The 14,083-nt window shown below is 45.1% G+C and overlaps 1 protein-coding gene and 1 gene segment (V, D, J or C); both read left to right on the top strand.

Annotated features, from left to right (window-relative positions):
* Window positions 1-1,665: 1,665 nt before the first annotated feature.
* LOC129485459 (uncharacterized) lies at window positions 1,666-2,653 on the top strand. Its single transcript, XM_055284710.1, has 3 exons — window positions 1,666-1,796; window positions 1,905-2,068; window positions 2,211-2,653. The coding sequence occupies exons 1-3, from the start codon at window positions 1,666-1,668 to the stop codon at window positions 2,651-2,653; spliced, it is 738 nt and encodes a 245-aa protein (XP_055140685.1).
* A 7,072-nt stretch (window positions 2,654-9,725) lies between these two features.
* Window positions 9,726-10,899, top strand: LOC129485460 (T cell receptor beta variable 5-5-like). The segment is given in 3 exon segments: window positions 9,726-9,760; window positions 10,356-10,431; window positions 10,556-10,899. Coding segments are annotated over 3 exon segments (455 nt in total).
* Window positions 10,900-14,083: the final 3,184 nt, after the last annotated feature.

A 14,083-nucleotide genomic window follows, 5' to 3' on the forward strand; every position in this document is an offset into this window, starting at 1 on the left:
TCTGGGGAAGCTGTTCCTTCTGTGTGGGACCCACCCCTGCAGGTTTACTGTCAAACACTGGGGGTAGGCTGGCTGTTATTGGCCAGCATTTGGCAAGATGAACTGGACAAAGGGTGCAGAAGGAACAGGACTTCCTAGGTCTGTTGGATGCCTCTGTATCTGCTGGTCACTGACTCTCACTGTCTGACCACAATGATCTGCCCATTGTTATAGTGACTGTTTTATGTCTGTCTTCTAAATTTTACCAAATGTATCCCTGACCATCTGTAACCCAGAATGATAAATGGCATTCTGGGAAAGTCAGACTCTTACATTTGCAAAGTTGACTTAACACAATCCAGCACAGTATGGATTCTCCCAGATTAAGGCATCAGATCACACAACTGTCTCAACCTGCCATGGTCCGTGGACTCCTCTCTGGGGGACACCTGTGCTGCCCACGTGAATGTGGACACAATTTGTATGTAGATGTTCCAGACACTGGCTACTAACTTTTCTTTTAATCCTGTGCCTGAAATCTCACTCCACCCAGAGGCAGGGCTCTGCCTCCTGCTTCTATCTCCTTCCTGAGCTTCCATCCTGCTGGAGTTGCATGGACATCAGAACCCTGGTCAGAGTGCAGAGACCTGTGGAGACAGTGGGAGGGAAGCTCACATTTTGCTGCCTTCCTGAACCAAGTTCTTTTATAACCAAAGCAAGTGCTCTGGTCTCCCTTTGGACTCTGCAGTATGAGAAATGTGCTTCATGAATTTGTAACTGATCAGCTCAATGATTTGATGGCAAACCTAAAGTGAAATCCTCAGATCTGCAGAAATTGCCCTGCATTTCTGTGAAGATGGCAAGAATACTGTGTGGTAGAGACGCTTTCTCTCCATGTAGAGACCTGGCCCCCAAACAGGACAGAGCAGAGAGGGCCAAAGAGCCCAAAACTTGTCTCAGATTGTTGAAAGGCAATTTCCCAGGACAATCCTGCTGACAACATTTCATCCCTTGTATTACACGCCTGACCACCCTTTCCCCCAGATCAGCTGAGTACCCAGCATATCACACATCCCAGCATCTTCTAACGAGGAAAACTACTTCACATACCAGCCTCCTTCCTGCACAACATTGACTAACCCTGGAAACTTAGCCTTTCCAGAAAAAAGCTCTGTCTTCTCCTGGCCCAGTCTAGCCTGGTAGGTTTAGTTCATGATTTATGTGACCTTTTAATTTACTCAAAGGAGAACATATGATTTCAGAGTAAAGAATGCTCATTTTATTTGTGTAAGTTGGACCTAAACAGTAAACTGAGTACTTTTCTTCCATCAGTGTCTTAAATTAGACAACAGTAAAACAAATCTTTGATGCTAGAACTTTAGGTCCTACTGTTTTTCATATGGAAGTTCCCAGTTACCTAGTCTAGGGCATGGAACAGATGAGCGTTAATAAGTCACGCTATGCCTGAGATGGTTTTCTATGGGTATCTTTTCTGAATTACAGTTAATAAGGGTGGGAAATGATCCCAGAAGAAAGGCATGAGGGCAGTTTGTGAGGGAACCCATGTGATGGGAGAGTCTCATTGGCACGTGTGACTGGGGGAATGGAGGAGGCTGGGGCATGAGTGGGATAGCACAGGGGACCCTAACTTGCAGGAAACACAATGAGCTCACCCCTTTGTGCCCTATGTTAGGGGCGCTGTTGGTGCATCCTACAGGACATGCCCAGCAGGCAGGGGAGCGGCTGTGGGATGAGAGGATGAACTCAGAGATGCAGTGTGAGGCCTCCAGGTACAGACAGCTCCGGAGCACAAACCAGTGAGCCATGAATTGATGTTGTTAAAAAGGAGGTTATAAATATTTAAAGTGTCACCCAAGTGTGTTCTAATATAAATTCTGTGACTCTGAGGTCCTGGGGATTGAGAGAGGAAGTGATGTCACTGTGGGAACTGCCCTGTGGAGACAAGGACGTCCCTCATCCCCTGCTCCTGCTCACAGCGACACTGATCTGGTAAAACCCCCATCCTGGCCTGACCCTGTTATGGGCACCAGGCTCCTCTGCTTGGTGGTCCTGGGTTTCCTAGGGACAGGTGAATTCTCAGAACACAAAGTAGTTTCATTTTTTTCTGTATGTAGGCGTGTGTGTGTATGCGTGTGTGTGTGTGTGTGTGTGTGTGTGTGTGATGACTACAGATGTTTTCCTTATTCTATTGCCAAATTCTATTTCCACAGATCACACAGGTGCTGGAGTCTCCCAGTCCCCAAGGTACAAAGTCACAAAGAGGGGACAGGATGTAGCTCTCAGGTGTGATCCAATTTCAGGTCATGCAACCCTTTATTGGTATCAACAGGCCCTGGGGCAGGGCCCAGAGTTTCTGACTTATTTCAATTATGAAGCTCAACAAGACAAATCAGGGCTGCCCAATGATCGGTTCTCTGCAAAGAGGCCTGAGGGATCCGTCTCCACTCTGAGGATCCAGTGCACAGAGCAGCGGGACTCGGCCGTGTATATCTGTGCCAGTGGCTTAGCCACAGCGTGGCACAGTCGCCTCCTTCCTGTTCACAAACCTCATCCTTCTCTCTCTTTGCAGCTCCCAGAGATCCTTAACAGAGGCCTCTCTTTGATCCTCACTTTTCATGGGAAAGAAGTAGATTTGGACAAATGTAGGTGGTGAAAACAATCACGGCCCACTGCACTCTAGGAGTCCTTGGAGCCAGCTCACTGCTCCAAGCAAGGAGAGGGTGTCTTAGCCTTGGCCTTCATGGCAGACATGCATCTTCTATAGGTCTTGGAGGCTGCTGTGCTGCCCACATCCATGAGGTTGTCATGGGCAGGAAACACGCCTCTTCTTCATATGTTGGGGCATCTGGAAGGTCTGAGGCTACATCCCCGGGAACATCTTTCTTCTGAAGCCTCTTCTATCCCTGTCACCTTGGAAGTTTTCTTCCACAAAATATCAAACCTCTCTTCCTGTTTGAAGTAAAGTTCTTTGCAAATTTGTGGTCCTTACTTGATAAATAAATCATGATAACAATAACACTTCTTCTGCCTACTTTAAACCACGTGTATCTTTTATTTTATTTCCATTTGCCATTGCTGCTGTCCTGATAGGCAGAAGCATGCATTCACCACAGCTGCCACTTCACCTTGATTCACCCAGGAAATCTGATTTTTAGACTCTGTTTTCATTGTTGTCCAACTCATTTGATTTGAAATAATTCTCCCGAGGCCTTTAACTCAAAAAGTGTTTTATTTGTAATACTGAATTTCTATTTCTTCTTATTTTTCATAATATATAGTGTTATATAGTACTTGTTATAAATAGAAGTACAATGATTATATTGTAATAGAATCTTCCAGCTGTCTGTGGGTGATGCTACAGTTTGTATCTATGAAATGGAATGCACTGGTCAGAGCTGATGTGATTATGCATTATGGGTTTCGGGGAGTCCTCAGTGACAGGCCACTTCTCCAAGTATGGGACTCAGTGTCCCAGATGCAACCATGATAGAGGTGCCCTGAATCTTTCATAGCTAGGAGGGGCATCAAAGTCCTTCCAAATTTACTGATCAGAAATTGTGGTGGTACAGACACCAAATTTCTTTCCCCAGAGAATGACGGTCACTGACGGAGAGTTGCTCTGGACCCATTTTTTTCTTGTGTCGTCATCAAATCGCTCCTTGCTCAGGCGCCCTGTGTCTCCTGGGACTGAGTAAGGCCAGCACACAGATGGGAATTCTCTGTCTTCTGAGACCTTCTGTTTAACTGCTGCAACTTTCCTCCATGTGATTCCTGAGACACCTGGTCCTAACAGTGGACAAGCTCTGACACTGAGGCTGAACAGAACACAGTCCACTGCTGTAAATGGTGCTGCAAGAACATGTAACAAAAGTGAGCAGGGCTTCCAATTTATACGGAGAATGAACATGCAAGAGGAGCAAGGGGCAGATGTTTCTAATGAACAGATAGGAAGGAATAGGGTTTCTGCTCTAATGAAATCATTCTGTTGTCTTAAGGTAAGCAGGAGAAACATTTCATTGCAATTACTTCAAGTCAAAGGCTAGCGGCTCCCCAACAAACCAGCATAACTCTTTGCTCTGTGATCTCAGCAGCTTCAGAGGCCTCAGAAATCCTTTCTCTGCACAAACCTCCCTTTGTCCATTCCAAGACCCAGGATCACATACTTTGATCTTATCATGAAAATAATGAGGTGTGCTATAGTTGCTGTGGCCTCATTTTAGTATGTCGAGTAGGAAGTATTGAAGAACTTTGAAAGCTTTGCTCTTTAGTGTACGGCTTATATGACTCAGAAGAAGCACACAGGCATACTTTTCCCACCTCCCTGTTCAGTGAAGCCATGCTGGGAGCCTGAAATCTGCCATGGTGGGTATGCTGGTACAACAGAAATTAGGAAATGCTACCAGCCATACCCCCACCTTCACAGACACCCAGTTTAGCAGCACATCACTGGGGTATTTTCTGATGTCCCTATTATGCCATTTCTTGTGGGGCCAATATGGCTCAGAATTTATTTCCCCACTACTCTTGTTCTTAGAAGCCATCATCTAAGGGGGCTTCAATTATTCCTGTTTCTATTGAACTCCCAAATTCTCTTGCTCTGTAGCTCTGTGTCTCCTACAAGCATGCCAGCCTGGAACATGACAACTATTTTGAATGTACCTAAAGGTATCACTGAACCTGTTCATTATTTACAAATTATCTTTCCTCGCATGGAATATTCAGATGCTGGAGTCATTGGGAACAGAGATGGCCAAGCAGCAACTCTGGGTTGTGAAATACCTACAGCTCCGCTATTCTTCTGTGGTACTGAAGACCCTGAAACAAAGTCTATTTTGCTTTGGAGACTAAGCAGCTCCACACCAGTCAGGAATGACACTGCTTTTACTTTAGGCTGAGAGGTCAGAGGATCACACCCTCAGTATTCTCCTCTCCAAGACGGAGTATGGCCACTCTCCATCTCAGTCCCTGGAGGTTGTCCAGCGCTCCCTGAGAATCCCTGCTCTGGGGCAGAATCACCAAAGCTCATCCTCATCAGCTCCGCACAGGCTCCAGCAGGGCTTTCCTGCCAGATTCAGGGCACAGGAATGGCTCTGTCTGTCTCTTAGTTAGAAGGAGGCCATACAATGATGTTTGTATAAAATGGACTGGGATTCTGGGTATACTTTAAATTATTTGAAAATATTTTCTTTGTTTTTTTTTTTTTGTTGTTTATTTTGCCATCTCACCAATGAGGAGAGCAATCCCTTGGTAGTTATATTGTTCTGGGCACTTGGGGAGGTTTTTGTGGTTAAGTCACATTAAGAAATTGTGCCTTTTTTCCTGTTCAGCTATAACCCAAGGCAGTGAAAGAAACAGCAATAATTTTGAAAGCAGTAACTTGTGCATCCTGTGATAAAGGTGTTAAGTTTCATTGCCCACATCTAACTTTCAGTCTAGTGGAAATGAAAAGGCACAGTTAGGGGGCATGTGAGCATGCCATGAGAGAGGTCGATGCCAATTGAGAAGTCTGTCCCAATCCTCAGTACCGTGGGATTGAAGGGGAGGGAGAGATGACCTCTCCTTCAGACTGTGCTCAACAAGGAGGGAGAGGGAGTTCATCCATGGGAATCTGACAAGGAGCAAATCCCAGGGGCATCTAACTCAGGGTGCAGGAACAAATCCTTGGAGAGGAAAATGGTCCAGTTCAGCTGTAGCAGGAGACAGGAGAAAGCAAAGTCATCTAATCCACAGTCCCCTGGCTGATTTGCTTCCTTATGATACTATTTTGCGTCACCGTGTCCTCATCTCCCGCTGCTCCTCTGCCTCTTCCAGAATCATCTCTTTCCTGTTTGGTGCTCAGATCAGTGGATGTGCATTGTACAAGCTGATCATTTCCTGAGCAGCCCCTTTGCTAGTCTTAGCTATATCCATCCTTATTTTCTGCATTAGTTACTGTTCTCTCCACCATTGCTTATTGTCTTGTAATAGGTCTCGGTTTATATATTTCAATTTTACTTTTTATTAATAGACAATTGACTTCATCTTTTGCTGATCTATACTTTTGGTATAACATTGTCATTTTTGGAGGATGTTTTTGTTTATATTTAGTGATCTTTTTATACTTCAACGTCTGTGTTTTCTTACTATTTAAAACCAAATATTATTTCCTTTCATTCCTCGCATTCTGTTCCTCTTTCTTTAGATGGTAGTTTTAAGGCAGAAAAAGTTAGGCTATAACTGGAGCTAGGTGATAAGAGTTATTCAGAATGAGGGTGGGATATCAAGATTGGTAACTCAAAGCAATAGTTAGGGTTACAACTAATGTTGGACTTAGGGTTTAGGGAAGCTGCTCATAAAACCTGCGAGATGGCACTTCTGGAATATTCTGGCAGCTCACTCTGCAGACACTTCCCAGCATTCCTTGGGCCATTACAGAATAAACAATGATGAAGCTTCACTTATTGGCCACAAGATGGCAGTGTGGTCCACTGGGATGTAAAGGGCTCTGGGGAGTTTGGGAGAGCAGCCTAGGAGGGAAAGGGTTAAGAAAAATTAGGGTTTGGATTCAATATTATGCAGATGTTGCAGCAGTTTTCAGTTATTGCTAGGCTACCTACAGCTATGCCAGAGGCGGGAAGTCCCTCTAATCTTTAATGACATCTATGGTTGAATAATTTTGGCTGGGTGGCCTTGGTGTCAGGGCAGGTGCAGACAGAGGAGCAACTGCCTCAGAGGAAATGGGAAAAGCGAGAGGTGGGCTGTGCCCTGAGCCCAGTGGATCTCTGCTGCACCTCATCTTCCTTGCAGGTCTTGCCAGGCAACAGCTGTAACCTGCTTGAGTGATCTGGGATTCTACAAGTTCATAAGTCTTACTGATAACATCACCTTGGCTGAGATTCCATTGGAAATCAAGCACGTGTTCTTTGGAGGACAAAAAATATTGATAACAATTTCTGAAACACCTAAGTAAACAAACTACTGAAGGAAAATGTTAGTAGATGCACCAAACTGTGCTGTTAGAGCTGAAGATAATAGACTAGTAGAATTATACAAAGGAGATTATAAATAAGACTCTACTAAGTATTTGTGGGCATCGAGCAGTGTCTGAGTCCTCTCAGGGTAGATTAAGGAAGGAATTCAGCTATTATCATGACTTTGGCTTGGATGAAAATCCATGAACTCCTCAACTGATTTTCTTGTAAAATATTACAGAATAATATTGAGCAAACATTTTATTTTTCTCCAGCCTGTATCCCTCTTTAGCACTAACAGGTAAAGCGAATACCTAGAGGCAAGGTTTCTTTAGTTGGGATCCATTAACTGTAGGACTGGGAGCTCCATAGCTGGGCTTCACAGGTAGTGCAAACCCCACGTGCAGGGAACTCCGTGTGTCTGGGCTGTGCCTAACTCCCGTCTGTGAGGCTGACAAAGGGGGAGGGCTGGGTTTCCCAGGACCCCACTCACAAAGAGGGGAGCAAGCTGCTTGCTGGGCAAAAAAATCAATTCAAAAATTGGCCAATCTGTTCAAAGCCAAAATGAACGGAAAATCTGAATTGTAAGACTGATGAATGCCCAATTTCCCAAGTTATGAAATTTGTAGCAGCTCATGGTTCTTAGAATGATTTCAACAGCATACGAAGATTTTGTAAAAAGCTTTTGTTTGTCTACAGCTTTCCTTGATATTGCTCCTCAGTTGTTTTTCAGCCCACTCATCAGTTGAGCTTATTTTGATGCCAAATTTCAATGTTGCCACTTCAGTCACCAAGCACTTCTCACATTCTCCATAACTTACACAGATATGTGTGCTCCTGTCTTTTCTTATTTTTGTGTGATTCATTTTTAAATTGGGCTGTACAGAATACAAGCATACATTTGTAAACGAATCCCACATTTTATGATTTAGCTGTTTACTTTTTAGTAATACTTTTTATTACAGTATAATAGAGGGTAAAACAGAAATATTAGTACAAGGACATCCTGGTAAATTTTGACAAATGCATACACCAGTGCAACAGTAACTGAAATGATTATAAAAAAATTTCTGTCATGCAGGAAAGTGTCGTCATGCTCCGTTCCAATCAATTTCTATCCCATAGATAAAAATTGCATTTATTTATTTATTTATTTAGAGACAGAGTCTCACTCTGTCGCCCAGGCTGGAGTGCAGTGGTGTGATCTCAGCTCACTGCAAGCTCTGCCTCCCGGGTTCATGCCACTCTCCTGCCTCAGCCTTCGGAGTAGGTGGGACTATAGATGCCCGCCACCACACCCGGCTAATTTTTTGTATTTTTAGTAGAGACGGGGTTTCACCATGTTAGCCAGGATGGTCTCGATCTCCTGACCTTGTAATCTGCCAGCCTCAGCCTCCCAAATTTTTGGGATTCCAGGCATGAGCCACCGCGCCTGGCCAAAACTTTTTCTTATTTTTATCACCACTGACTAGCTTGGTCTATTCTTGAACTCCATATAAATGGAATCATATAACATTCTTATTGAGTTATTTTCCTCCAAAATTAGAATTTCTGAAGTTTATTCATATTGTTGTATCAGTAGGTCATTTTTTCTTATGACTAATATTCCATTGCATAAATGTACCACAACTTGTTTATCCATGCTCCCGTTGATGGATATCCATGTTACTCCTGTCTCCAACTATTATGAAGAAAGTTGTTGTGAACATTCTTGTGCAATTCTTTCTTCTGGACATATACATTCTTTTTTTTTAAATTTATTTTAGGTATAGACTTAAGAGTGGAAATACTGACTCATAGTGTAAACGTGTGTGCTATGCTTGCCTGTCCCCACAAAAGCTCATGTTGAAATTTGTCAGTGTAATGGTATTGGGAGGTGGGACAGCTATGAATAGGTCATGAGGGATCTGCCCTCAGAAGGAGATCAATGCCTTTATTGTGGGAGTGAATGTGTTGTCTTGGGAATGGTCTTCTGATAAAAAGGATGAATTCAGTCATTTTCTCTGTCTTGGGTGCTTGCTTCCCCTTCCTTCTGCCTTGGATAACAGCAGGAGGCCCTCAGCAGTTATGGCCCTTTGATCTTGGACTTTCCAGTCTCCAGATCTATAAGCCAAATAAATCTCTTTATAAATTACCCAGTCTGTGGTATTTCTCTATAGCAGTAGGAAAGAAATTGAAAGAAAACATGGTGCTGAGAGAGACGCTGTTGCTATAACAAGGACCTGAAAATGTAGAAGCAGCTTTGGTTAATGGGAAATGGGTAATGGATAGAGATTGGAAGAATTCGGAGAAGCAGACTAGCAAAAGCCTAGATTGCTGAAACCGAGCATTAAGGGCAATTCTGGTGAAGGCTCAGGGTGAAATGAGGAACAAGGTATGGAAAACCGAAGTAAATGCCATCCTTGTTGTAAGTAGCAAAATCTTTGGCAACATTGTGTCCTGTTCTAGGACTTTATGGAGTATAAAAAATATCAGACATTAGCTAGGATATCTGCTGAAAGAAATATCTAAGCGGCAAAGCATTCAGGCTAGTGTGTGACTACTATCAGGCACCAGGAAATTTAACCCAGCTAGAAGAGAGCCATGGGAATACATTTTGCAAACCAGCACAGATGGTGACACTGCCTCACTCTGCTGTCCTGTTTCCCATAAGCCAAACTCACTCTGAAGTTAGAGAAAAGGGGAGACAGTTAACATGATACACTGGGGTCAGCCTCTGAAGGCAGGGTGGATCTGGAGGGATTAACATAAACTGTTCAGAGAACTACATATAGGATGGCCTTGAGGGTGCTGAGTCAGAAGCTGGCTAGGTCTGTGCTGTGAGCTGATAAGGCCCTAGAATTATTTCTGGGGAATCTGCACTCTTAATAATTTACAGACAACACAGGTCTGCTTTGGATCTGATCAGATGGACTAAATCTTGGGGCCTCTGCACTGCTGGCCACTCAGGAAATGGGTAGGGAATGTTGCCTGGACAGGAAAATATAGTAAGAAACCTTGGTGTGAATCTAGCATCAGAAAGATGATGTGAGGACAGCAAGGAAAAGCTGGAAACTGATGGTTTAATCACAGGCTCCTCACCATCTGCTGATAGGCAGGTGTGTGAGCTCCAGCATGGAACACCACAGCACCAGGTCGGAGGAGGGTGATAGGGTGATGGGGCAGCCTGTGAGCTGGGGCAGTGTAGGCAGAGGAGCAATTGTATCATCACAGAAACTTCTGCCTTCACCCATCCCTCCAGCTCTGTAGGACAGGTAGAGTCCAGCATCCGTGGAGCACAAGACCTAAGGAAGGCTGCATAGGGAGGACACAAGACAGTGACATCACAGCATACCCCTCCCATCAGGAAAATCAAGGCCCAGAACTCACTCAGCTCTTCTCCAGGAGGACCAAGCCCTGAATCAGATGCAGTGCTGCCTGCCCCACTGGGCCATGGGCCCCGGGCTCCTCTGCTGGGCGCTGCTTTGTCTCCTGGGAGCAGGTGAGTCCTGTGCACAGGACAGCAGCCCCATTCTCAGCTTTCCCACCCCTGTGTCCTCCACTTTACCTTGGGGAGGACCTCCAGGCTGTCTCCTGAGCTCATCCTCCATCTGCTTTTCCCACAGGCCCAGTGGATGCTGGAGTCACCCAAAGTCCCACACACCTGATCAAAATGAGAGGACAGCAAGTGACGCTGAGATGCTCTCCTATCTCTGGGCACACCAGTGTGTACTGGTACCAACAGGCCCTGGGTCAGGGGCCCCAGTTTATCTTTCAGTATTATGAGGAAGAAGAGAGAGGAAGAGGAAATTTCCCTGATCGATTCTCAGCTCGCCAGTTCCCTAACTATAGCTCTGAGCTGAATGTGAACGCCTTGTTGCTGGGGGACTCAGCCCTGTATCTCTGTGCCAGCAGCTTGACACAGCCCGGCAGAGTCACTGACATTCTGTATATAAACTTCCTGCCTTAGCTTGGACTTGAGAGCTGCAGGCCCCACCCAGGTTTCACTCCTTCAAGGGAAGCTTTTTGTTGTTTGGAAGGCATGTCTTATGTCCTGCTGAGGGCAGATCTCTCCCAATCAACAGAGCCCAGGTTTCCTGTGCCCTGAGTGTGCCCACTTCTGTGCTGCATCTTCTTGCAGCTTGTCACTTCCTGGATAACTTCAGTAGAAGACTGACTGTTGAGCCCCAGATATGTGCTAGATTCTTCGTATTTGTTACATAGCTTAAAGGTTTTCCACAATCTTGCAAATCAAACATTCTTATTCTTCCTTTACAGATGGAAGGCTCAGGGACATTGAGTCATTTTCCCCAGTGTCTCCTGGCTTGTAAGGACCAGAAGTGGGAATCAAACTAGTCCATATATTTTCCACCTACACCCCCTGCTCCATCACCACCTTCTGCATTCTGGTCAGTAAGTCAGAGCCCTCACACTGCTCTCTAGTGACCAGCAGGGCCGCAGTAGCGGCTCAGATGTCTTCAGGGGTCATTACGATGGCCTCTTTATTAGCAACTTTGAGGAATGTTAAATTTCACACTTTTAAAAAATCATTTTTATGCATTCCCTTTGTCTTTCCCCAGTCTGCAGCTTATATTTTCACTTTTATGGTGTTTTTTGATGCACAAGAATTTAATTTAATGCAACAAAAACTAAAAACAATTTTGTATGTAGACAAAAACCACTTTCTTATATAAATGTCTAAGCATAGTTTTATCAATTTATTCTAGTAAAATTCAAGCTTGGATTTTCACCACTAAGAATAAATGTACCTGAAATATATCTGATGTAAGAAATAAGATAGAGACCTAGGAATGGGAGGGAAGGACATATGTTCAGTGAAGAAGGAATAGCCTGTCAAACAGAGCCCTGAAGTGGACCCCCGGAGCTGATGGTGGAGAGGAAAGTGGAGGGCAAATGATCATGAACCTTGTCCATCTGTTACCTTGTAGAAGAAAGACAGCCAGGAGTGGAGATCACATGGGTAAAGGTTTATGACTTGACTGTAGGTTGAAGGTTGTAGCAGGTAGAGGGAGAAATAGCAGGCAGAGGGCAGAGTCACTGGCTGGCAGGGGCAGTGGCATCATCAGTTGACTCTACTGACATCCAGGAATTACGTCCCCAATGCACAAGTTGAAAAACTCCCCACAATTTGCCTGTTATTCCCTGACCCTCCCATGACCACCAGACTCCTCAATGGTTTGGCCTTCTGCCCCTTGAGGGCAGGTGAGTCCCCTAAAACCTTTTCCTTGGCTCAGCACATCCCAGCCTAAGCCTTTACGTCAGGTCTGCATTATTGGGGTCCCTCCTTGGGCACTCAACTTCCTTCTATCATAGACTTCACAGAAGCTGAGACAACCAGATCCCAAGATACCAGAGAACAAAGGCAGGACATGAAGTGACATGGAGATGCCTGAGACTGCCATCCATGAATACATGTGTAGATGTTAATAGGAGCTGAAGCTGGTGCACAGCTGATCTGTCCCAGCCCACACTATAGAGAATCCCTGAGAGTCTGTGACTTTCTCTCAAAGCCAAATATGTGGCCTTGGTGTCAGACAGCCTCTCCCAGACCTCTGTGCCCTCTTGCACCAGCTTTCACCCCACAGCCACCGTCCTCTGCACACAAAGCTCAGTGGTAGATATAGTTGGCATTGCCTTCATGAGACTTTGATCCAGGCAGTGGAAGACATTGTCCCATAGGAGTTTCCCTAACACTGCCCAGGCTGGGGCCCTCAGGTTTCTGAGCAGCCCTGTGCATGGGAAACTCTGCCCTGTGCTGAGCTTCTCTCCCAGGCCAGTCTCAGCTGGACGAGGGAATGCACATCATGGTGATGTGAGCAGATGCAGCCTCTCTTCCAGGCCCCTCCTCCAGCTCTGGCCTCAGAAGTCCTCTTCCTCAGTTGCTCTCAGAAAGGAAAGTTGATTTCAAAATTGTATATTTGCAGACAGCACTGACAACACAGGTCTACGTTCATTTCCCTGTCAGCCTTCACAACTCTATCTTCCCCACACCGCGCTCACGTCAGTCCTCAGCCTCCTCCACGTGATGTCTGCACCCAGCTGTCCTCTCCCTTCCTCTGCATCCTCACCTCCACGTCAACCACAGATGCCTCAGTTCAGGCCATTCCTCATGCGTCATGCTTCTCCCACCAAAGGTCTTTCCACTCCACACTGTATCCTCTGGCTCAACACAAGTCTCTTCTTTTCTGTTCTTTCTCCAAATCTCAGCTTAACCACCATGAACTCTAGGGAGACACTCCTTCAACAGTTTTCCTAGGCTGCACCTCCTTATTGTAAATGCTCACAGCTTATGATATGCATTAATATTCATAGATTTAGCACCATAGTCATTTCTCTGACCTTGTGTGACTATTTGACACTTCTCTTGCATTCTAGACTGTAAAATGCATCATTCTAGAAATTGTGGATGTTTTGTTCCCCATTTTATTGTCAGTACCAATAGCAGTTTCAGGTGCCACTGACCAATCTTGAAAGAATAAAGAACAGATATTGAAAGGCCTTCTGAGTTCCCACATAGACTGTTCCAGAAGTCTGGACACATTAAATGGGAACCTCTATCCCTTCATCTCCTAGGATCAAATGAGTCCTGGAAACAGATGAGAAATCCCTGTCGTGGATGAGTAACTGAATCCAAGCCTTTCTACACGACTGAACTTCCTCACTGCCCATCGCCCTCCTGGCTTGTCTCCTCCTTCAATCTCCTTCCCTCACAGGTGTCCTTGATTTTGGACTCTCACAGACACAGGGCACCTAATCACTCTGAAAGAATGATCAGAAACATAATGTAAAACACTGGCATTAAAAGGTCATGGAGAAGAAAACAAATGCCTTCCTCATTCTCTTAGGCAGTTTTCCCAAGGCACAAATATCTCTTTGGGTGGTTTGAGGCCATGGTGCCTGATACACTGAGCGATATTATGGGTCTTCATTTCCATGATTTGGTGGGCAATGCCAGAGACACAGAGTTCATGGTCACCAGCTTCCTCCAGCCCACACCTGATTTTGGTGCAGGGCACTGAACAGAGACCTTTGCTTGTTCCCCTCCTTTGCCAGTTAGGAAAGGCTGGATGTGAGACACAGGCTCCATTTACAGAGCAGGGCTATGTGTTAGTCCCTGAAAAATTGTGAGAGCC

The sequence above is a fragment of the Symphalangus syndactylus genome, chromosome 6 (assembly GCF_028878055.3).
Source record: "Symphalangus syndactylus isolate Jambi chromosome 6, NHGRI_mSymSyn1-v2.1_pri, whole genome shotgun sequence".
Taxonomy (NCBI): domain Eukaryota; kingdom Metazoa; phylum Chordata; class Mammalia; order Primates; family Hylobatidae; genus Symphalangus; species Symphalangus syndactylus.